General features: G+C 35.5%; 5 protein-coding genes across 9 annotated transcripts; 3 read left to right on the top strand and 2 right to left on the bottom strand.

Moving 5' to 3' along the window:
• Positions 1 to 6799: 6799 nt before the first annotated feature.
• LOC118739547 (4-hydroxyphenylpyruvate dioxygenase) lies at positions 6800 to 8408 on the top strand (the record flags this gene model as incomplete). Its single annotated transcript, XM_036470930.1, is given in 3 exon segments — positions 6800 to 7183; positions 7289 to 7942; positions 8269 to 8408. Coding segments are annotated over 3 exon segments (1113 nt in total), but the record flags the coding sequence as incomplete, so codon positions are not given.
• LOC118739543 lies at positions 8400 to 10502 on the bottom strand. The gene is made up of 4 exons (XM_036470923.1): positions 10341 to 10502; positions 9489 to 10282; positions 8782 to 9408; positions 8400 to 8708 (listed from the first exon to the last, which is right to left on the bottom strand). The coding sequence occupies exons 1-4, from the start codon at positions 10444 to 10446 to the stop codon at positions 8493 to 8495; spliced, it is 1743 nt and encodes a 580-aa protein (XP_036326816.1). The 5' UTR covers positions 10447 to 10502; the 3' UTR covers positions 8400 to 8492.
• A 128-nt stretch (positions 10503 to 10630) lies between these two features.
• LOC118739552 (39S ribosomal protein L15, mitochondrial) lies at positions 10631 to 11831 on the top strand. Its single transcript, XM_036470940.1, has 3 exons — positions 10631 to 10813; positions 10881 to 11327; positions 11402 to 11831. Exons 1-3 carry the CDS (start codon positions 10709 to 10711, stop codon positions 11768 to 11770), a joined length of 921 nt encoding a protein of 306 aa, XP_036326833.1. The 5' UTR covers positions 10631 to 10708; the 3' UTR covers positions 11771 to 11831.
• Positions 11832 to 11907: 76 nt separating this feature from the next.
• LOC118739544 (presenilin homolog) lies at positions 11908 to 15064 on the bottom strand. 3 transcript variants are annotated; one of them, XM_036470925.1, is made up of 8 exons: positions 14678 to 15064; positions 14338 to 14594; positions 14074 to 14283; positions 13796 to 14016; positions 13644 to 13742; positions 13323 to 13550; positions 12399 to 12563; positions 11908 to 12344 (listed from the first exon to the last, which is right to left on the bottom strand). In XM_036470925.1, exons 1-8 carry the CDS (start codon positions 14780 to 14782, stop codon positions 12076 to 12078), a joined length of 1554 nt encoding a protein of 517 aa, XP_036326818.1. In that variant the 5' UTR covers positions 14783 to 15064; the 3' UTR covers positions 11908 to 12075. The 3 variants fall into 3 exon arrangements, with proteins under 3 accessions (XP_036326818.1, XP_036326820.1, XP_036326819.1); XM_036470927.1 differs by having other exon boundaries at positions 13407 to 13550; positions 14678 to 15063; XM_036470926.1 differs by having other exon boundaries at positions 13359 to 13550; positions 14678 to 15062.
• Positions 15065 to 18659: 3595 nt separating this feature from the next.
• Positions 18660 to 20967, top strand: LOC118739542. Of its 3 annotated transcripts, none has more exons than XM_036470921.1 (4): positions 18660 to 18885; positions 19001 to 19375; positions 19796 to 20015; positions 20431 to 20967. In XM_036470921.1, the coding sequence occupies exons 1-4, from the start codon at positions 18873 to 18875 to the stop codon at positions 20447 to 20449; spliced, it is 627 nt and encodes a 208-aa protein (XP_036326814.1). In that variant the 5' UTR covers positions 18660 to 18872; the 3' UTR covers positions 20450 to 20967. The 3 variants fall into 3 exon arrangements, with proteins under 3 accessions (XP_036326814.1, XP_036326815.1, XP_036326813.1); XM_036470922.1 differs by having other exon boundaries at positions 19796 to 20019; XM_036470920.1 differs by lacking the exon at positions 20431 to 20967 and having other exon boundaries at positions 19796 to 20324.
• The last annotated feature ends 1672 nt before the right edge of the window (positions 20968 to 22639 follow it).

The raw sequence follows: 22639 nt of genomic DNA, 5'->3' as shown, positions 1-22639 counted from the left end.
AACAAGATTTACTAACTTCAATGCACACTCATGAAGGTCTAAAAGTGTCCCTACCAGGCATTGAATTGTATGTCTATTTCTGCGATAAAATTTAACCGTTATGTTATGACTTTTATTTTTTTATCTATAATAACCGTTATTTTTGTAATTTTTGCGGTTTACCATAAACGTTATTTTCAGATTTGATTTTTTAGATCATAAAAGAAACGCAGTCTCCATTATAACGGTTAAAAATTATCGATATAAATCATAAAATAACGATTAAATTTGACCGAAAATATAAAATATATAAATTTAACGATTATTCTTGATCCAAAAAAAAATAAATAAAATATAACGAATTTACAATGATCTAAAAATAAAAATCTAAATATTTAACGGTTATTTTCGGTCTCAGGGTTACACAATACATTTTTAATATAATTTTTTTTGCGGTTAAAGAAAGTTGTGAGGCATGCTTTTTAACAAGATTTTCATTTTAAATATTTACTAAATACTTTAATATTTTTTTAATTTTCCGGATATACCGATAGAAGAATACAGCAAATGCAACTGATGGCCGAAAGTTGTGCACAAAGATTCAGAAAAGTATGCAAAGTGAGTCCTGGCTGCTTGCAGCTATGCAATGGGGTTGTAAGAACGGTGTATTTTTGTCTCAGAAACTACAAGCACGTATTTCTTATAAATTGTTAGACCAATTTTTATAAAAATATTTCTACAACAAATGAAAGTTGTGAGACGCCATTTTTCACATTTTTTGATTCATGTATGTACATATGTACATACACATACATATATTTGAGATGAGATTATGTTTTCAATTTCTTATTAGCAAAAATTTTCATTATAAATCTTTACATTACAAAAAATTGGAGCACATTTTTAACGCCTGACTAACACATTTTATAATACTAACTGTTTTAGCTAACTAAAATATTTAGCAGAAAAAACAATAAAAAAAAAATTTTTAAATTGTTTTTGTTTTGCTTTATAACTTTTTAGAATATTCGTTCACATGGAATTCGCGATAGGGCCGATTAATGTTATTCATTAAAAACAAAAACAAAACATTACAGGCTAACCTAATATTCACGCACGCCGCCTATTTATTGTCAAAAATTTCTCATGCACATGCAACTTGTATGAGATCAACCGAAATTGAACGGCGTGCGTATGAAGCTAACTCAATTTCCAATTTTTGTTCTGCGTGACATTTTGATTTGGCGTTTCGCTCAATGAAATCAAATGCAAACGCATGCAAGTCAATTTCGGGTGACGCAAAAAAACAAATTCGACGGCATGCGTACCAAAACGCAAGCCGCGAATATTAGGTTAGCCTGTTAGGCCGGTAAAAGACATTTTAAGTTACATATTCTTCAAAACAAAAACAACGCCACAGTTAAAAATGTGAAACACCACCAACTGTCGTTAAGACTAGATAAACAAAATACTCGTTTGAAATATTTAAATTAAGATTCTTACGATTTCTATATGTACGTTATATTAGAAGAATTAATGTATTTACACGTGGATCACACGCATACATACAAATACATATATGTACATATATATATAAGTATGTATGAGTATGGGTTCGCTAATGCAAGATTTTGCAAATCGATGAATGTGCCATATGCAGGCACGAGTATATTGGCTAACTAATACTATACACTACACCTATTATTTATTAAAACACGATAGTGGTAGTAGATTCAGGATTACTCAGTTAACAAAGTTCACAGCGGCTATAAAAAGCGATCAACATTTCGAAGATCGCCGTAGTTGCTGCATAGTTGACGGCGGTTATAGGAACTTTTACGTTAAAAAGTTGAAAAGCGCTGAAAATTTGTTTAAATGTGAAAGTGATATTTTGTGAAACCCGTGATTTTTATATAAATTTATAGCGAATTCGATATACAGCAGCAAAAGAGGACAAAATGGTATGTGTACATAAAAAAAATAATAATTTACAAAATGAGACAGAAGGACTGAATTGTTAAAATCGAACTAAGAAACTTTGTTCGAAATTGTTGGCAAGCTCCCGCGACACTCGCAATATGTATATGTATGCCGTGAATATATATGTATATAGGGAATTACATATATTGCTCTGTGAAATTTTTGGTTAACGAAATAGTTTTACGGACAGGCGTCTATGGTCCCATAACGAGGATATCGGCGCAGACAGCACTCAAGTCTCTTTTAATTTCTTTCAGTCAACCAGACTGACTCATTTCGGACTCCGTTGGAGTCATAAATTCTTAGTTCAACAAAAGTAACAGAATTCATTTAGCATTAAAAGTTTATCAATAATCAGAATTATAAAAAATATTTGTTTTTATGACTCAGAGAGTGTCATATTTCAGACTCTAAAACTTGGACTCCTTACTCCCAACTTGGACTTATATTGGCGTGCCCTTCTAAGAAGGGAAATATGTTCTGTATGGGCTCTTTTTTTTGAGCTCGTTTTTGACTCTAAAATGAGCCCAATGTTTATAGGATAGTTACCTAGTTGAATTCTCTGCTGCTATATTTCTACCATATTCCCAAAACTCGTCAAAAAATGTGAAACATAGATCTCACGATGGAAATTTAGGTCGCGGGTAAGTTCGGAGTGGTAATAGGCGGCATACACGGTGAGTCTCGACTAGCGATACGTGTTTGTATACGTGTTGACTCGCCTTCGACTTTACACAGTTGAATCATTCAGAGTCAGGCCGGTGTAACTAACACATATTTATTTTCTCAAACACATCCAAAACGACTCGCGGGTCAGACGCACGGTATATGCCGCCTATAAAAATAAAAAAAATGAAAAGCAAAAACACACGCTCTTTTATAAGGGAGCGTGAGGTAAATATTGAGGCTAAAAAACTGAGTTATATTAAATATTCATTTAGTTGAAGATCGCTCTTTTTATTTTAAGTCACAAAAGAAGAAATCAAAATTGTTTGCTCTTGAATTAAGTTGTAGTGAGGAGGAAGATGGAAATTTTATTTCTCAGTGAGGAAATTTTGCGAACTCTGTCTTAAAATATACTACTCAAAAAAATTAAGGTAGGTTTTAAAAAAATTGTTTTTCACTCCGGTAGACCAAACCAAAACAAAAAGTTCGCCAAATTATTTGTTCGTGATATCGGGTAGGATTGCTTGAGAAACTTAACTCCTAAAAAAAAATTTAGCTAAAAAATCTGAAAATTAGAATCTTAGTGCTTCAAAGTGCCTTTTTTTGATTCACTGAAATACAGCCTGTCAAAAATCACCAAAAAATTCGGAGTTTTTTTTTGCTCCCTTAATTTTTTAGCAGTGTATGTATTATCAGCCTTCATTTCTCGGTAAAGCCAAGCCAAAATTTTTTCGAAACCAGATAAATTGTCGGGAACCCTCACTTACAGCTTGTGAACCTCCATTTTTTCAACCCCTAACTAGACCCCCGTCTAGTCTCCCAAGGACCTTTGGGAAACACTGCTTTAAAGAGAAAATGGCCTTAATCGAGATAAGTTGTTTTATCAAAATGCCACAAATCAGTATGCATGTATATATGTATATAACGGAAAAATGGAAGCTGGAAATCAGTGTTGCCACAAAGATTTTTTATACCAAAACTCTAAAAAAAATGACCAAACTCAGAAAAAATGACGAAGTTTTTATGAACATAATAGTCTGAACACATTAAAAACACGAGCTATGTGCCACCGCCGTCAAACTATTATTCCACGTATTTATATGTAGATATATAATTATTTTGGCGGTGACAGAGCTACACCACGACTTTGGTTGTGGGCAGCTTAGATGTATTTATATTTTCCGAGCGACAGACAAACTTTTACTGCTGTGGTCGTCGTTTTCAATGTGTTCAGACTATGACAATTCACAAAATATTTTTAAAACATAACACAAAAATCGCCCAGAGAATTACAAACATTTAAAAGATGTTTAACATATAGTCTTTTACGTAAAGTACTTTACATATCTTAAAACGAAAATATGAATTTAAACATGAAACAGCAAATGTATCGATAAACGATAGATAAAATTTACTTTTAGTTTTATGAGCGCGTCACATTCGTATTTTATTGCAAAATTGTAATTAGTTCTGTAAAGTTATTTTCTTTCACCATTAGTTCCAGCAGGTAAAAATGATCCAAGAACCTGTTTTCTGGGGCTGTAGGGCTTGTGGTCGAGCCGCCATATTAGGAAAAATTGGTGCTTTCTTTAAATAGCTATACTGCGCACTCATACTTAAAGCAAATTTTTCGTTATGTGAAATTGTAAGAAGGTTAAAATTTAAAATTTTTTTAATTTATGAATTGTTGTTATTTAGTCTGTAAGATTTTGGAAATCATAGACTCGAAATAAATAAATAAATTACCAAATTAGTCCTAAAAAGAAGAAAATTACCAGTTTTGGTAAAAAATTAACAAAGCGGCAACGCTGCTTGAAATATCGGCATGAAAGGTTTAACAGAATTCGCCAAGTTCAAGTTACTAAAACTTTTAATGAATGTAAGTGCAATTTTCATTTTCAAAAGAAACAAGATTTTTTCACGAACTAGTCATATCTTTAAAAATAAACCAATTCATTTCCCACGATTTTTTTTTCATTAAAAAAGCTAAATGAGAAACATAATAGCTTTAAAAATATCGCTAAACTGCTTTACGAAAATGAATTGGCTTGTATTATTAAGATCTTTGCAAAGTTTTTGAAAATTTTTAATGTAAATCTGAGATTTAAGACCCCTAACAGTTTAATTTTTCTATATCTTTTGATCATTTTTTGCAGAAAAAAGTGTGCAATATAAATTTTTTCATGAAAAACGCGAAAGTTTTAGTTTGAAGTCGGTCCAGGTTATGAATGACGCTGCACCGAAATATTTGGTATAAAACCATGGTGGAATTATACAAGGTGTTGTACGTAGTGACAGCTCATGTCGACAGCTCCCTTACAAAAGGTTGTAATATGGAAGCACGAGAGAAACGGGAAGAAAAAAAGCCCGCTTTGCGAAGTAGTACGAAATTTGGTACTATTTTTCATATAAAATTTTGCATATAAATAGTTATAAACGGTATATTATGATAAGCTAAATTCGCGAAAATAGTATATATAACGTAGTACTTATGCAATAAATGGTAATTTAGTTTATTAAACACAATGTCCTATAATTATAGTCAAACTTCCAAAACCAAAAAATTAGTGGTGACCCCGAGTCGTTACAACATGACGGAATCGACAAAAGGGCGCATCGACGGATGGGGAGAATATTTCATCGAACAAAATGCCAACTAAAGATGTGGAGCTTGCATCGCAATGCAAGCTGCGACCGTTCTGAACTGAGATGCCAGACAAATGGTTTCTACAAATTGAGGCCACCTTTCAGTCGTACAAGACCACATCTTATGTCGGTAAATATAATCTGGTCCTCTCAGCAATTAGCAGCGATGCTTTAAAGGAAGCTGCGGATGTTTTAAAAAGCTTACCAACTCAAGACCGATATATTAACCTCAAAAGTCAACTACTGTCACGTTTTACTGATTCAGCCGACCCACATAGGGTATTTGGCTGATTTAGGCATATTTTTATCGCTACAAACATCAAATATAGTTTTAGTTATCGAATAAAACATTCACTATAACTACCCTGTTACTAATAGAAAATTCAATCGTAGTGAAATCTTATTTATTGTTAATATTATTGTGGCTTATTAACATTTGTTTCCATATTGCTATTGAGCTTTGTAGCACTATTATGTTTTTAGGGAAAAGGGAAAAAGCAACAAAGTCTTAGCGGTAGAAGTTACCAAAAAAACAGTTATATCGTTGGTAAAGCAGGGCCAGTGGCAGTGAACCACAGACGGGATTGCAGCAGCAAAATTCACTGGGGAATAGATGCATAGTTAAATACGTAGTTCTTGTTTAAATCTTCCATCTAAACTTACCAAGAAAACAGTTATATCGTTGAAAAAGCAAGGCCAGTGGTAGTGAACCACGGAATTGCAGCGGAAGGAAGCACCGACCAAAATAACTACAAATCCTTGGGGAGAACTCTAAACCGATGTTTTTTTGCCGAATTAATGTTGAAATTTCTAATTTAATTTTCAGTTGCCAACGATAAGAATAGAGTAAATGTCAAAGAATTGTTCAGTGATTGCAAATCAGTTTTGGAATAGGGAATGAGGTAATTTAGTACTTTTTTAAAGGCGATAAAATGTAGTTTTTTCAAGAGGGAAACACCGATATAGCTAAGGGAGCCAAGATGGCGGATTAGAGCGAGAACGCTGTCAATATCCAACACCTTGTATTATTCCACCATGGTATAAAACTTTAAAATTTTTATACAACGTTAGGCATTTATCTATGACGTATGACGCATTTATCTATGACGTGACAGTAACATTTTTCCAAAATTCGGAAAAAAATGGACATACATACATATAAAAAATGAGGGCTCTATGCGAACCCAGCGATCCATATAAATCTTACTGTAAAGCTTAGTTATGGATTACTAACTTCCCATGTTTAAAATGCAGAATTTTAACAACTTTTTCGTATGTTTTCTTTTTTTTCCTAGACCTCATATACCGACAAAGGACCAAAGGTGCGTAGAAATAAAAAGTATAGCCTCAAGCATATCGCCACCTAATGGTGAAAAGGTGCAAGTCCCTTTTTGTTTCTAAATTTAGTTTTTGATGCAGAATGGCAGGTAATACGAAACTATATCGATTTTTCGTCTCTCCTTAGGTGCCGATATGCAATTTTTTGTCGTAATTTTATTTTTAATATTTTTGTACGTAAACTTTTCAGCCGAAATTCGGCAAATTCCTAAGTTTCGATCATCTGACCTTCTATGTGGGCAATGCCAAACAGGCAGCCAGCTACTATACGACACGATTCGGTTTTACACATGTAGGTTATCGGGGTCTCGAGACGGGCAATCGTCGGCTAGCTAGTCACGCTGTGAAACAAAATCGCATAATCTTCGTGTTTGTATCTGCCTACAAACCCGCCGATGCGGAGCATGGTGATCATTTGGTTAAACATGGTGATGGTGTAAAAGATGTGGCTTTTGAGGTTGAAGATTTGGATGGAATTTTCAAGTATGCAAAAGAACGTGGTGCTGTAGTAGTGCGGGATGTTTGGGAAGAAACAGATGAATATGGAAGCGTACGATTCGCCACCATTAAAACGGTGAGTGTGAAAGCTTGAACAAAATAAAAAAAAAATTAAAAATTATTCCCACCCCCTCTATAATTTGAGATTTTAATCTTTCGTTGATATTTGTTCAATCCCCAGTACGGCGACAGTACTCATACATTCGTCGATCGTACTAAATACAATGGCAAATTTCTGCCTGGCTTCATAACACCCGCGCCCGACAATCTACTTAAAGGTTTGCCGCCCACAAAACTTGACTTCATCGACCACGTCGTTGGTAATCAACCTGATTTGCAGATGGAGAGCGTGGCTGCTTGGTATGAACGCGTTTTGCAATTCCATCGTTTTTGGTCAGTCGATGATTCTCAAATACACACTGATTACTCTGCACTGCGTTCCATTGTTATGGCCAACTATGAGGAGAACGTAAAGATGCCCATCAATGAACCAGCAAAAGGCAAGAAGAAATCACAAATTCAAGAGTATGTGGAATACTATGGTGGTGCAGGTGTACAGCATATTGCACTCAACACCAGCGATATTATAACAGCGGTGCGTAATTTACGTACCCGGGGCTTAGAATTTCTAAAAATACCAAGTTCCTACTATGACATTTTGGAAGCGAATTTGAAGAATAGTCGTACAAAGATCAAAGAAGATATGGAGCTATTGAAAGAGTTAAATATTTTAATAGATTACGACGAAGATGGGTATTTGCTGCAAATCTTCACTAAAAATATGCAAGATAGACCAACCTTGTTCATAGAGGTCATTCAGCGACACAATCACAATGTGAGTATAGAAGCATTTTTAGTTGAACCAACATATGTAGTAGGTCCAAACATATCCATGTTTATTTAATACAAAGTACATATATTCATAAATAAATGGGTTTAAATAGACTTGATTTGATGCAAAGGTTCATTAACTTAATGTGTATACTAATAATGGCTATTTCCAGTATTACTTTGCTTCGTTAAAAAATAAAGAACTTTCTTAAAATAAAGTTAAATGGATGCATATTGAATGTACCTTACTTTTTGCTAGAATCGTCCACATGTATCCTTAATTTAAATTTTTGTTCTTATTTTGACTGTGATTTATTATTTTTTTTCAAGGGTTTTGGCGCTGGCAACTTCAAGTCCCTGTTTACGGCAATTGAGATCGAACAGGCAAAACGTGGCAATTTATAAAATTCAGTATCATATGCATACATACACGCTAATCCTTAAGTAAAAAAAGATGCATAGAAATTTAATATAGAATATATTTTTACATTGGTAATGCAAAATAATAAAACTAAAATTCTAAATCACCTATTGGAATTATTAGGTAGTTTATATCACGATTTATCGCCATAACGCTTGCGATGCAAACATGGATCCACAAGTAGCGTTTTATTGCGTGGATCACTATCGGAAAACGAAGGCATTAATGGGTTCCAGTAATCTGGCGGCGTAACTGGTATACAATATTTCGAAGTGCGATGGAGTGTGCAACGGCGCAGATGTGCCTCGATTTCTGCCAGGCTCATATTGCTGCCCATAAAGTCGATATACTAAAAAAATACCAAGGGATAATATATTAATGTATTTTCCCTAAATAGCTGAAATATAAAAAGTAAAAATTACTTTTTGACACTCATCACATTCTATGTCAAAATGTTCTTTTATTGATATTTTCGCTGCAGGTAGCTGCGAAGGACGTGGCTTAATGTCGAGTTTGGTTTCGCATTCCAATTTTGTTGTGGACGATTTATCTGCCATATCCTCTTCTTCCTCCTCTTCCCATTCGGCTAACATAGCTGCAGCCAATTCCCTAGTTGACTTTTCTTGTTTAACTTTTACATTTGCAGTTTTTTCATGATTCACTATCGCATTTCTTGTACCCTTTTTAGTTTGCATCTTATTTTCTAGCACCTGTTCATTGTCATCTGACTCGTCTAAGCATATTATTGGCGGTGCTGTAGGCGTTATAGCCAAAATACTTTCGGACTTTTCTGTTTCGTGTGGCAATGGTTGCAAAAATGTTCCATTAATGGACTTTTGGCATCGCTCTTTCACTGCAGTTTTAGCCTTTATTGATTTAGTGCACTGATCGTCTTCGTCATCACTGCTAAAGTGGAATATGTCGGCCGTATCACTGGAAAATGACGGAAAATCTAATTTTTGTTTGCTAAAGGTATCAGCAGGTAATGTAGGAGACAGTGATAACTTCTGTGCGTCCTCTGCATATTCTGGTGTGGTTGGAACGCTTTCCTAGTGGGTGAGAATTTAAGGTTTATTAAACCAAAAGTTGTACATACTATAGATATATTATAAGCTGACTCTTAGCTTACATTTCGAAATTTATTTGCCCTCATCGGCTCTATTTGCGTTAACCGCGATTGCTTCAATTTGCGTTCTCCACTTTTATTTAGCGATAAAAGGGCGCGCTTGCGCTGTATATCGTCCATACCGGTAGATACTCGTTTTACAGCAGCTTTACGCTCTGCCCCTTTCGGGCCTTTCCCCAACCAATCGGAACGTTTTGCTTGCAGCTTTCCTTTATTCTTCCACAGTCTACTATGGACATCATCTTCACTCTCTTCGCAATTGTGTTCACGCAGCTTGTGTTCTCGCATGTCACTAAGCAAAGCTTTGCCAACGCGACCACGCGCCTTTAAAAATCCTAAGGCGCTTTTATTTTCGTTATTAGTTTTTACTTTACAAGTTGGCGAAGTGTTGTGCTGGAAAATACTATCCATTGGAATGGATAGTCGAGTCGGACTGTTTAATTGCTCTGTTGCAGCGACTATTTCTTCCCGATGCTGTGCTGGACTTAAAACGCAAGAGGCATCAATTTGTAATTGTTCACTATCCATTGCCATATTCAGAAATGCGGGCGAACCATCACTAATGGTAGTTCGATCCACATCAGACTCCTTTGGAGTCCTAATTTCTGTGATACCTAATAGCTCATCGTTTACGTTAATCCGATCTTCCGGCGTGTATGGCGCAAGTTGATTTTCGGATGACTTTTGTGGCTTATTTTTCTCCTGCGTAATCTTTTTTACTTCAGTTTGCAAACGTTTGCAGTCTTTATCCAGTTGTTCACATCTATCACGTTCTTTAATGCAACTATTTTGCAAAGCTATAGAAATTTAGTGAAATTAGTAAATTGTTTATTGCACCATCATGCAATTACCTACCATGAACATAGCCAGTGAATTCTTTCATGATCGATTCACATTTCTTCACATATAAATCAACCCAACCCCTATCCGTTAAGTCGAAATCCCGTTTAGCTGGTGGCATTGATATAATTATTTATGGAATGTTTTTCACGCAAAATTAAAATAAATAAGAAACTGAATGCAGTAAATGCACTTGTCCAAAGAAAAAAAAATTGGAGCTTTGGCCACACTTTGTGGTATTGCCAGATTCTTGAAATTTCTACAATCAGCTGCTTTTGACATAAACAGCAAGTTAGGGGGCCCAGCTGGAAATGTGAGGTTTCCTCAAAGAAAAAGTTGGTTTTAAATAAAAAGTTTATAGAAATAAAAAAGTTGTTTGAAAAATGGCGCATCTACGCGAATCGGCCGACAAAGCTCTAAAGATGTTACGTGCATTACCTCGTGTTCAACTTAGCAATATACGCCCAAATCCAAACTCCAAGAAACCTGTAAGTGTTTAATGGAAAAAATGAAAAAAATAAACAAATGTTAACATTTTTAACATAAATAATGTAGACGAAACGTGGACGTGCTCAACACAGTGGTGATAAACACGGCGCAGGAAATAAGGGTTCAGGACAGCGTCAGAATTATATGCGCCTTGGTTACGAAACAGGCAACAATCCCTTCTATTTGCGCTTCCCCTATGAGCCATATTACAAGGGCCACCACGTGCGTCGTCAATACCCACCAATATCACTATTACAGCTGCAAGTGTTGGTGGACACGAACCGCATCGATTCAAAACAACCCATCGACATTACAACATTGTGTAATACAGGACTCTTACAATTGCAGCCCGCAAGCATGGAATATGGTTTTCAGCTAACCGATGAAGGCATAGATCGTTTCAAAGCAAAAATCTGTATTGAAGTACAGCATGCAAAAGAGTCTGTGATAGCTGCAATTGAACGAAATGGTGGTGTCATACGAACGGCTTATTATGACCCCAGAAGTCTGCAGGTAAGGCAATATGATACATATGTGTTTTATGACCATGTAATAAGCTTTATTATTATTTCCTTTCTGATAAAAAGATGCTGGTGAATCCAAAAAAATGGTTTGAGAAAGGTGTTCCTATTCCAAAGCGTTTGCTACCACCACAAGATGCCATCGAGTACTATGTATCAGCTAAAAATCGTGGCTATCTCGCCGACCCCGAACAAATAAGTAAAGAGCGCTTGGTACTAGCACAAAAGTATGGATATGAACTACCGCGTATTGAAGATGATCCCGATTATGAAATGTTGATAAGCCAAAAAGATGCCCGACAAATATTCTATGGATTGGAACCTGGATGGGTGATAGGTCTCAAAGACAAGATTATTGTTAAATCAAAGGGCTTCCCCGAAGAACAAGCCAACTCTGAAAAAAAGCGCGAGGATAACGATGCCAAAGCAAGTTAGATTAGTCTTTAGCATGTGAAAATCATTTTGTTCGCAGTAAAAATAAAAAATCTTGCTGTAATTGGGTTTTTTTTTAACAAAAAGGAGTATATTAGTTGAATTTAATTATTTTTTGGATAAATTGAAAAACCCAGATATCTAGCAACATAGGTATTTAATAAGGAGCATTAGAATATATAATATTGTAAACATGAAATGGATTTTAATTAAAAATAGCTCTATCAACTTTCCGTGATTTTTTTAGCTAGGTTTAATCTACTCTATAAAACAGTACAGCATAATTATTGGAATATATAAAAATGTCTTTATATGAACACTTGTTTAGCAGACAAAGTGTCCATGAACGGCTTGACCACAGCACTGGTGGCAAAACAAAATATTAAGCCAAATGTAATAGAAATGGGTAGAGCAGGCAAAGCTTTGCGCCATATAGCCAATAATAAAAGTGTTAAACAAAGCCCAATTAATATAGCCACAAAGCAAGCAATAGTAGTGATCCAATCACCATAGCTGGATGCTTTGCCAACTAGCACAGAGTAAAATATGAAATCACCAAGACCCAGTTTGATGCCGCCTGAAATAAAATTTAATTGTAAAGTAGACTACGATTTCCTTCGAGTTTACGTACGTTCTTGCTCCTCAAGTGGCGTGCCGGATGTGTTTGCCCTAGCAGTAGTTGTGCGATACTCAGTTGATCGATTAGCATTTTGTCCGTTGCTAGCCTGTACCTCGATTTGTCGTCGCGAAGTACGTTCATTTTGGTTATCTGTCCATTCTTGGGTGAATCCGGCTTCTATATAATAAGTTAAAACTTATTTAGAAAAGTATTTTTTTACGATTTTGAAACTTTTGCACTACTAATAAAGGCAAGGAAATGTATTAACTAAAATAAATAATAAATTAATCCAAATGTAAACTATGAATGAAAAAGAATGAAGTATTAGACAGAGAAATTATAGTAAGTAGTTTGCTAAGGCTAAATACATAGTGGAATGGCGACCGAAGCGAAGAGCATTGCATCGAGCAAAGCGTCGATTACAAACGTGTATATTTCAATGGGAGTGCATATATCTACGATTTGTTGTTCACTATGTGCGCTCCCATTGAGCTATACACGTTTGTAATCGACGCTTCGTCCGATACTCTTTGCTCGCGGCTCTACAAAGTTTCTAGCTATATCGTTACCTTAATATAGAAAGGACCTAACTCATTTTCTTTCGAAATTCAGCACTATACTAAAGTTGTAAAGTTACCTACTAAAGACTTAATCGAATTTAAAATCAACTATATCAATAAATTAGTTCCAACATTTATTTAAAAACAGGGTATGGGTAAACAACAGAAACTGAAGAACTTTACTTTTTATAAAGTGGTATAACTACGCTGCAGAGACAGGAGTGTTATATAAGGCCTTTCTATATTAAGGTAACGACATGCACAAATATACATAAGTGCAAACAAATTATAATGAGGCAGTCGAAAACCCACAAGCCACCAATACATCAAAAAGCGCAATGAATAAAATTAAAAAAAAATATTTTGGGATAAATACCATTTCCGCGGATTTTAAATGTGACAAGAGGCATACCTTCGGCGGCCTGGGCTGCGTCGTCTTTCACCTCGTTATTGGTATTACCTGTGCGACGTGCCGAGCCGGCGGAGGAAGAGGCTTGCTCTTCGCTGACTGCTTGTGGTGTGCCGTTCTCGACGCTCTCGTCACTTTTGCCACCACTCGCTTCATTGGAAGGCTTAACGCCCATCACTGTGTACATAACAGTGGCTAACAAAGTTAATGTAAAAAAAAGTATCAGTGAAAAAAAGATCTTTCCTGCTAAATATTTTCTTGAATGAACATATAAAGCAGTAAACTTACAAGAATAAATTAAAGCAGGAAATATTTGTTCATTGCGTTCTTGAGCTGTCTCCACTAAAATGCGCAGAGGTCCCTTCGGTGCGAGGACAGCAATCAAATCTAAAGGTTTCAATTTGTTTATTATATTCATTGAGTGCCTGCTTTTTACATACCCCATACTGATATCGCTGCCAACACAGCCCACGCCGTCCATTCCGGCAGATATTTAATAAAAACCAATGCCATTAATGCAGCAACAAAAATTAGATATCCCTGTTGTAAACGCAAAGGACCTTGCCAATGTATGGCCATCATTCCGACGACACCGAAATTCCAAAGTATCATTATCGTTGTGGGGTAATCCATTGGAATATTATAAGCGCGTAGCAACTCCCTACAAAAAGATAAATCATAGCATAAGTTCAAATAGTGCGATATTTGAAGAACTTACTCAAGATAGAGATAACTGAAAATAAATAGCAACATGAATGAAGAGAGGATCAGCCAACCATGTATGATTTTGTAGCAGCGTTTTTTGTACAGAACAATCAACAAAATAGTCATTGCTACAACTACACCCATGAGAATCATAGAGTTGGCCAAAGCGTTCCAGAATTTAACGCCAGGATCAGGCGATAATTCATGGAAAGGTGTATACAAGCTGTAAAAAATACATATTGAGCATATACGTAATATAAAAACTTTTTCATATTACAGATAAACATCTGTTGAAGAGTAGAAGCTCACTGCATTTATAGTAGCCACAACAACAAGCATACATAGGGATACGGGCACGAACAATTTAATAACATGCTGAGCTCCATATTTTAGGCCCTCTTCATCTAGTTCGTCAGCAGTAGGTCGACGTGGACAGCCATCAGTCGCGCTACCACCGTCCCCACCACCAGTTCCACTGGCTCTGGTCCGTCGTCCAGCTGAACGTACAACTACATTAGGTACTTCCAATATAGCCTATAAAGTTTTACAGTAGTTATATGTACATCAAGTCTAATTTTAATATTTTTAATTGAATATGATTTTCATCGAGTTCTTACCCCATCCACTTCCTCATTTGCACCATAATTGTTTCGCTTCCGATTTGTCACACCGCCACTGGCGCTCAAATGCGTACTGCTGCTAGCGCCGACGTGTCCGTCCATTAGTGGCGTGTGTTCGTTCAAGACTTCCTCACCTTCCGACGCCGTTGTGTTTTGCTATAATTGCACTATTTGTGTATACGTACCCCTTGCAATAGAACAAGTGGGTTTATAACGCGATGTATATACAACACCGTGTAACGGTTTAAAAAAAAATTACTTTGCTAAAACGACTATATTCAAATCTATACCATTATTAATCTTTATGATGCAAATATTCCAAAACGAATTCAGTTTTCAAGATTATGAATGAATCAGTGGAAGAAAAATTAAAAAGAATACAAAAAGAAACAAAGGATACAAAACAGCTGTTTTCCATGGTTGTATTTTTGAACTCGTAAATCGTATTTTTGTAATCGTAAATCTGTTCGAAGAACGAAGCATGATAAAAATATAGTAAGGTAGAACCGCTGAGAGTTACTTTTAAAATTCTTGACGTTTCCAAACATTTTAATTTTTAAATTTACTCACAAACTCACACACACATTTTCATTTTCAATCTCAAGCAACAACAATTTCGAACAATTTCAATTTTTTATTTTCAATTTTATATGATTTTAAAATGCTGGCAAACTTCAAAAAAAAATCATGGCCGACAAAATGAGAGAACGGTTCTACCTTGCTATGTTTTTATCATGGAACGAAGTACTCCAGTGCACGAAAAAACGTTTGAGGATAGTTTTTATTGCACTAACCCTGCGTTTACATGAGACAACACAATTGAGAATATGTATTAGTTGTCAAACTGTTGTATCAAGTAGGCGTAGGCGACAATACAATTTTCGGCAACCGCCGTTAGTGTCGCTTGGAGTAAATTTCATATACCCAAAACATATTTTTCATAATTCTGCAACTTTTTGCTGTTATGTATTGCCTAATTAATTGAGGAAGATTTAATTGACACACAAACAAATTTTCGGTTATGGGTAAACCCATTCAAGTTTTTGTATTGAATTTTTGTTTTAAAATTTCCTTTTGCCATTTCAGCGACTGGAACACGGATGTTTGTCAAAAGCATACGATTTCGAACACGCGTATATGTATATTTTCTAATGCGATAGCATGAACGGTCTTCGAAAACATATGTTCGAAAGTTCTAAATGTTGCATTTTAAATGCAGCAAAAACCTTGCATTAACTCTTACTTTTAAATTTGATTTTCGCTTATTTATATTTTAAGTGTACTTGCTTTAGAAATAAGTTTTAGATGTAAAATATTTTGTTATCTTAATGTGTATCCAATGCTGAAATATATCTTATGGTTGTTGTGTTGGATATGAAAAAAAGAAAATAAAATAAATAAATCTAAAAATATTCGCTCTGCAGCTGCAGAGCTATTTATGAGGTAACTAAGTAAATTAAAAATGAATCAAGTCAGCTATTTATACATAGTTCATTTAAAGCATTTTTCTTTAAGCTTATTTGACCCCAAAATGTTTAAATATTTTCGATCAAATTTTTAAAGCTGCCACTGCATACATACATAAATATTTTCTCTTTTTCATGTATCAAAATTTGTACTTCGCGTATCAGCTTTGAAGTATATGGTGCAACGGCAACACTGGTTGTGCCATGTTTGCAACACTTGCACCAGCTTTGCATCAGCTGTTATATGTGAGTATCTGTCATGATCACAAAACATATGGTTGCAATTTTTGTAAACAAACAAAATTGCATTTTCCGAGTTTTGGTATTTATATGCCTTTTGGCTGCCTGCTATGTGACTTTATGATAGCGCCAACTAGTTTTTACTTCTAAAAATCTTTCTGGCGAACATTGAACGTTCACTTTCCTTTTTCCTTCTATGGAGACAACATGAACTTCAGTTTGTTTACAAATAAAACATAAACAAAGTCAGCTGGTGTGTCTTCTTCTTCCGGTTTTTGCAAGTAATGGCTAATTTCCTGTTCGTTTACTTTTTTGCTTTTTCATCTCTTTGGGAGAAAATTTTCGCTTACTCTCTTGATGTTGATTGTTGGCTGGTGTTGGCTAATTTTGTTATCGAACGCAACTAATATTTGGCGCGAATTTTTGTTTATCCAAATTTTACTAGCAGAAACTAGCAGGAGAGCCAAAAAAAGAAGAGCGTAAGAACGAGAGAGAGCGGCTATTCTGCCTATTCTCGTTGTTCGCTTTGTGTTACCGCAGTATTCGCCACAATACAAGGTGTTATCGGTTGGCAACTTCTCGCTCTAATTCCGCCATATGGACTGCCTTACTGCCATCCCTAAATTGGCGCGTCAAGCGCCAAGCAACTGTCAAAAATCCTCATGGCCATACAATTTGTATGAAACATCCCACAATAACGCGACGCTAACGCCGAGCAAATGGAATTTTCATTTTTGACAGGGCGTTACGTGTTGAAGTTGGATGCAGAAGACGGAAAGAAAGAGAAAGGACAAAAAAGTAAAAGAGGAAACGAGAATAAAAACGAGAGGACCTGAGAAAACGTCAAAAATTACGACGCGTTGATTTGGGGATAGCGCGCGCTGACACTCGTTGACAGTGGATAACGCAACGCTTGGCGCTCCAATTTAGGGACGGCAGTTAGCTGAAACGGTGTTACTTCTTCAACAATTCTTTGCCTAATAATATAGATGATTTTTTTTTTTATTTTTTCTCAGTATACACATTTTGTTTTCTCAAAAAGGTATTATATCTTATTTTATTTAATTTCATTGCGAATATACTATAAAAAAGCTAATTTTGTTTAGAAGAAAATATGAAATCTTATATATTCCCCCAAATGGGCATTCATTTTTTCCCGTTTTTCTTCTTATTCTACGGAGCTAAGGCAGTGTCAAATCGAGTTGTCACAACTGATACCAGCTTGTATTATTGCATCATGACAGATAACGGCTTGTATTATTGCATCATGATTCTGGCTGACGTTGGTAATTTCGGCGCCATGTTATTTTTTTTGAAAAGTAAACAAAGAATATGAAGACGAAGCATAAAGAAAAAATGCAAGCGCGCAATGCAATGCACGTGTTTTTGCAACCAATCACTGCGCACTTAATTTTAATTATATTTGCACAACAAATTTATTGAAAATCGCTTAAAAATTTCTGAATAAACCACTTACAAAATACACATAAAGAAAGAAGCAAAACAGAAATAGCAAACTTCAAAATTACGAACGTCACACACTTTTTTCTCAATTGCTATTACAAATGGCTGCTTCTCAACCGGTCAGATCTGTTCTAGTTGGTTCATGCAATGCTAGTATAACCAGAAAGGAATTCTACGTAAAAATACTGCGGACCGAACTCCCATTTTGGGTGGGTATTCTTTACTTGTTCCTATTCGTCTTTATAATATTCATACGCTGCACACATAATACTCATAATTGCTATTAAACTTATAAAATTATATAACTTATTATATTCGCCTTTATAATATTCTTACGCTTTGAACATCTGGCAAGACATTTCGAAACGTATTCCGCCAACACATTAGGCACACTGCACACGGGTCGTACGGCGATGTACGAATGCCGTACGCTTTTTTGCCGAACGCGGGTCGCCAGCTACGCGTATTCGTCAAAGCAAGCGAGCTGCAAATCACCTAGCGTATAGCAGTGCTGTTCGCTTGCCGTACATTGTGGACAGTTTTGTTTGTGTGCGTTTGCATTTTTTATTAGGTCGGTGTTATGCAGACAAACTTTTGTTTGCCAAATTAAATGGCGGTTGCTTAGTTTGCTCGGAGGTGGTTATGTCGAGTTTGGCACAGGGTTGTCCGTTCATTATGGTTTTCATGGCTATTGCCAACACGAAATGAGAATTTCAGATGTACATAACGCGCGCAATTTAAGATTTTTGTATATGACAACACCGAATTTGCTGCAGTTTGACCAAACAAAATTAGTTTGCTGTGAGAGTCGCCAAACTCGCTCTCTCCGAGTTTGCTACAACAACAATTGCACGCAGTTTGCCAAACAAAATTTCTGCATAATTACACCAACCTTAAACATGACAGAGGGAGCAATTAAATTTGTTCAATTTATTGAAAAGAATCCTTGCATATACAACACTTTGCAGTAATATTCCAGAAAGGACATAACTGAAAAAGCTTGGGCAGCAATAGCCCTGGAAATGAACTGGTCAGGTAAGTACAGAGAAAACATCTTTTTGCATTTTTGTAGTTTATTATTATTTTATAAAGAATAGTTCCGCTTCCATGGCAAAATGTAGTAAATGTGTCTTAATTTATTTCTTCGCAGTGGCTGATTGCAAGGAAAAGTGGAAAAACATGCGAAACGGTTTTGTTAGGAGTTTGAAACCATCTCCAAGTGGCTCTTCTTCTAAAGCAAAGAAACCATACTACTTGCACGACATAATGAGCTTTGTGTTGCCATATGTGAAACCTGTGCAACATTTAGAGACCACCTGTAATTTTATATTGCCAGATTCTGATGTCCATCACTATGACGATGTGGAGTGCACCGAAAATGATGAATTCCATTGCGATGAAATGCCGCAAACCTCCAAGCATTCACAAAATACCCCGTCCAGTGTGGAAAAAAAGAAAAGGAAGAAAGTGGAAGAAAAGGATGAGGTTGACGTCGCGATGCTGAACTATCTGCAAGAAAAAAACCTAAAGGCCGGTCCACATAGAACTTTCGTGTTAGCTTTGGCGTTGGCGTTGGTTTGACAGAACGCACGTTAAAAGTATGCTTGCTACAATGAGCGCTTGGCAGCGAATGCTTGGGCCACTACATTAATATACTAACGACAGATAAATTAATATTTCATATCAATAATTGCATTAAAAACGATATTTCTTGCCCGCACTTGATTAAAAAGGAAAATATTTCACATAATTTTATTTATTTGCAACAGCTGACGAGCGACGCACGCGAAAAGATGAGAGTTGGCCATCTTTTTGCTTTGTGTTGGCGTGAGCGTTGTCGAATTTTGGCTATGTGGACGGCTGCATTTGAATTCATGTATTCATAGTCAGCTGTTGAAGCGACGCCAACGCCAACGCAACGCCAAAGTTCTATGTGGACGGGCCTTAAGAAAGACGGCCGATAATTCACGTAAAATGTTCCTTTTGAGCTTGCTGCCGGAAGTAACGAGTCTTTCAGATAAGCGTTTAAGACAGTTTAAAATCCGTACATTGCTCTTACTGGAGGAATTGATGTCTGCTCAGGAGCAAGAAGCTGCGAATCAGCAATTTGTTCCACGTGGAACAATTCAAGTGAATACGCCAGCTCCTTCGCCCATTGATCCATTGTATGTATGTACACTAGGGTGGTCTAAAAAAAAAGGAAAGCCGGAATTTTAATGCCGCCACCCCGTAAGAATTTTCTATACTGAAAGAAATATACTCCTACTCTTTATTTTGAATTCAGAATATATTTATAGAGTGCTCAAAGCGGTCAAAGTTTTCGATGCATTTTATATGAAGAAAACCAGCTTTTTGTAGAAATGGTATAGAAGTCTTGAAATCCAATAAATTTCCAACCGAAGACTTTGTTTATTTAAGGACACTTTCAATAACAATACCCAATTGTTTATTTTACCATTTTTTAATAGAACAATCTTAGGGGGTAGCGGCATTAAAATTCCGACTCCTTTTTTTGGACCACCCTAGTGTACACTATCGATTAAAATATGGTTCATGCTCCAACCGAAACCACTTATGCAGTTCTAGTACAACTTTTTAGCGGCTATAAACGGCATAAGCGGCATTAAACGTGCATCCAGTAGCTAGATACCTGAAAGAAAAAAGCTACTTTGTTTATAAACAATAATTTTTTCACCGTGGCTTATTGTAAGGAGATATAAAACCATCTCCAATGGACTCTTCAGCGAAAGCAAAAAGCCTGTGACACATACAGGCTGCAGAAGACGTGAGAAGTCTGGGCTCAATGTGGTCGAGTTTAAGTTCCCGTGTTGTTGACCATATACAAACGTAGCTGCATGAAAAATATCGTACGCGTCTATGACGATACGCTTTATGTGCAGTGTACCTTAAGATGTGCGGTCATCTTCGTTTTGGTCATTGTCCATACTTATACACTTAAATTATTAAAATCCTTACTAATATTATAAATCCGAAAGTGAGTTTGTGTATTTGTTACGCTTTAACTGCTCAATCGATTCCCATTAAACTTTGTACACTGGTGCCATTTAGACCAACTTAAAATATAGGATAGATTTACTGCGTTATACTGAGTTTCGCCCGAAAAAAAAATAAACCCGAAAGTTGTCATCCGCCCATAGTAAAACCATGAAAATCAAAAGTGAAAAGTGAACCGGTTCGAGGAAAATGAATCTCATGATAAGGCTGTTAATCTCGATTATACGAGGGGGCGTGGCACCTCCCATAAAACGGAATTTTTATGCCGCATATCATAGCTCATAAAATTTTTTTGATAGAGTATAGGAACTTGGCATGATTCAATATTGAATCATGGGAACTTGGTAAAGATACATATGTATATGTATATAAAATTAATTTCATACTCATGGCGGAGGGCTGCCACCTGTTTAAAAAATCGAAATCGACTTGAATTAAGGGAATTATTTATTTGAAAATTATATTAAAGAATGGATTACAAGAGGCTTAAAAAAGTTGTAGTTTGAAAGAGCGAATATTTAAAATATTAAAATATTTACAAGCGTTTCCACCCGTTGAAAAAATTAAATTAATTTAATTTAAATGAATTACTACAATATGGTTTCCAATCGAAAGGCTTTTGATAAAGGTTTTAGTTCTAAACTATATGTAGGAGGGTTGCCACCTGTTTGAATAATCACAATATGGACGTCAGGCAAGAGGGATTTAATAGGGTTTTATTAGGAAAATAATTCGAAGAGGGTTGCAACCTGTTTGAAAGGTCGAGTCTAAATTAGAAATGTTGAGCTTGAACACGTAAAGTTAGGAATTAACGGTTTAAAATTCAAAATTTTCAAACATTTCAATGAATTATTACAATATGGGAATCAATCGAAATGATTTTGAAATGGCTTCATTTCTAAACTTGATATTTAAAAAATTTAAAGTCTCTTGATTTTCGCATATTTTAAGTATGTTGAGTTGAATTAAAATAAGTTACACGTAATGTAGCACCTAGAAATATCATACACTCAGCGAAGCTGTTTTTTATTCCTTTATATTTTTATTATTACACATACACAGTATTTTCAATTTACATTCATTTTACAATTGATATATAATCTCAGCGAAAAAAATATAACGCATTTTTAACTAAAATAGTTTTTTTCCAAAAAATAACTAAATCAATTCATCCGAGCTTAAAAAGAAAGTAATAATAATCCATGCTTACATATGGCCTATTCAAAGTTACTAATTGAGAATAACTAAGGATAAGTTTCCAACCAAAAACTAACTGGCATTTACGTTAAATATGACTTCGTATTGAAAATCAGGGTTGCATTTACCATATTTAAATAGGCGACATCGATAAAAAAATGTTTTTTAACCATCAACCGGCATTTAAATTGTTCATCGGAAAATAAATTTATTTGCTCATTATACGAGTAAAAACTTATGTACATTTCTTTATTTATCTATATATGAAAATATATTGGGAAAATGATCTGGAAAAATTATCAGAAAAAAATGTATACAGATCCATAATTTACGACCCAATATTAAGTTTACGGGTCTGGGCATTTTTTGTGTCATTTCCAAATTTGAACTTTTACCTATAATGCATTATGGGCCAGCTGCTCATCAAAAGTAGCGAATATTTGAAACCATTGATCGATTTTAATGAGACTTCATACAATGGGGGTTTTTCGGGCTCACTGATTACTGAAGTCAGATTTGGATAATTCAAAATAGCGGACCCAATATGGCGGAAGATTTAAAAAAAAAATATTAAATT

The sequence above is a fragment of the Rhagoletis pomonella genome, unplaced genomic scaffold (assembly GCF_013731165.1).
Source record: "Rhagoletis pomonella isolate Grant_MI unplaced genomic scaffold, Rhpom_1.0 Rhpom_scaffold_00005, whole genome shotgun sequence".
In the NCBI taxonomy this organism is placed as follows: Eukaryota; Metazoa; Arthropoda; class Insecta; order Diptera; family Tephritidae; genus Rhagoletis; species Rhagoletis pomonella.
Note: the sequence above shows the minus strand (reverse complement) of the source record. Positions and strands in the feature narration are given on the sequence as shown.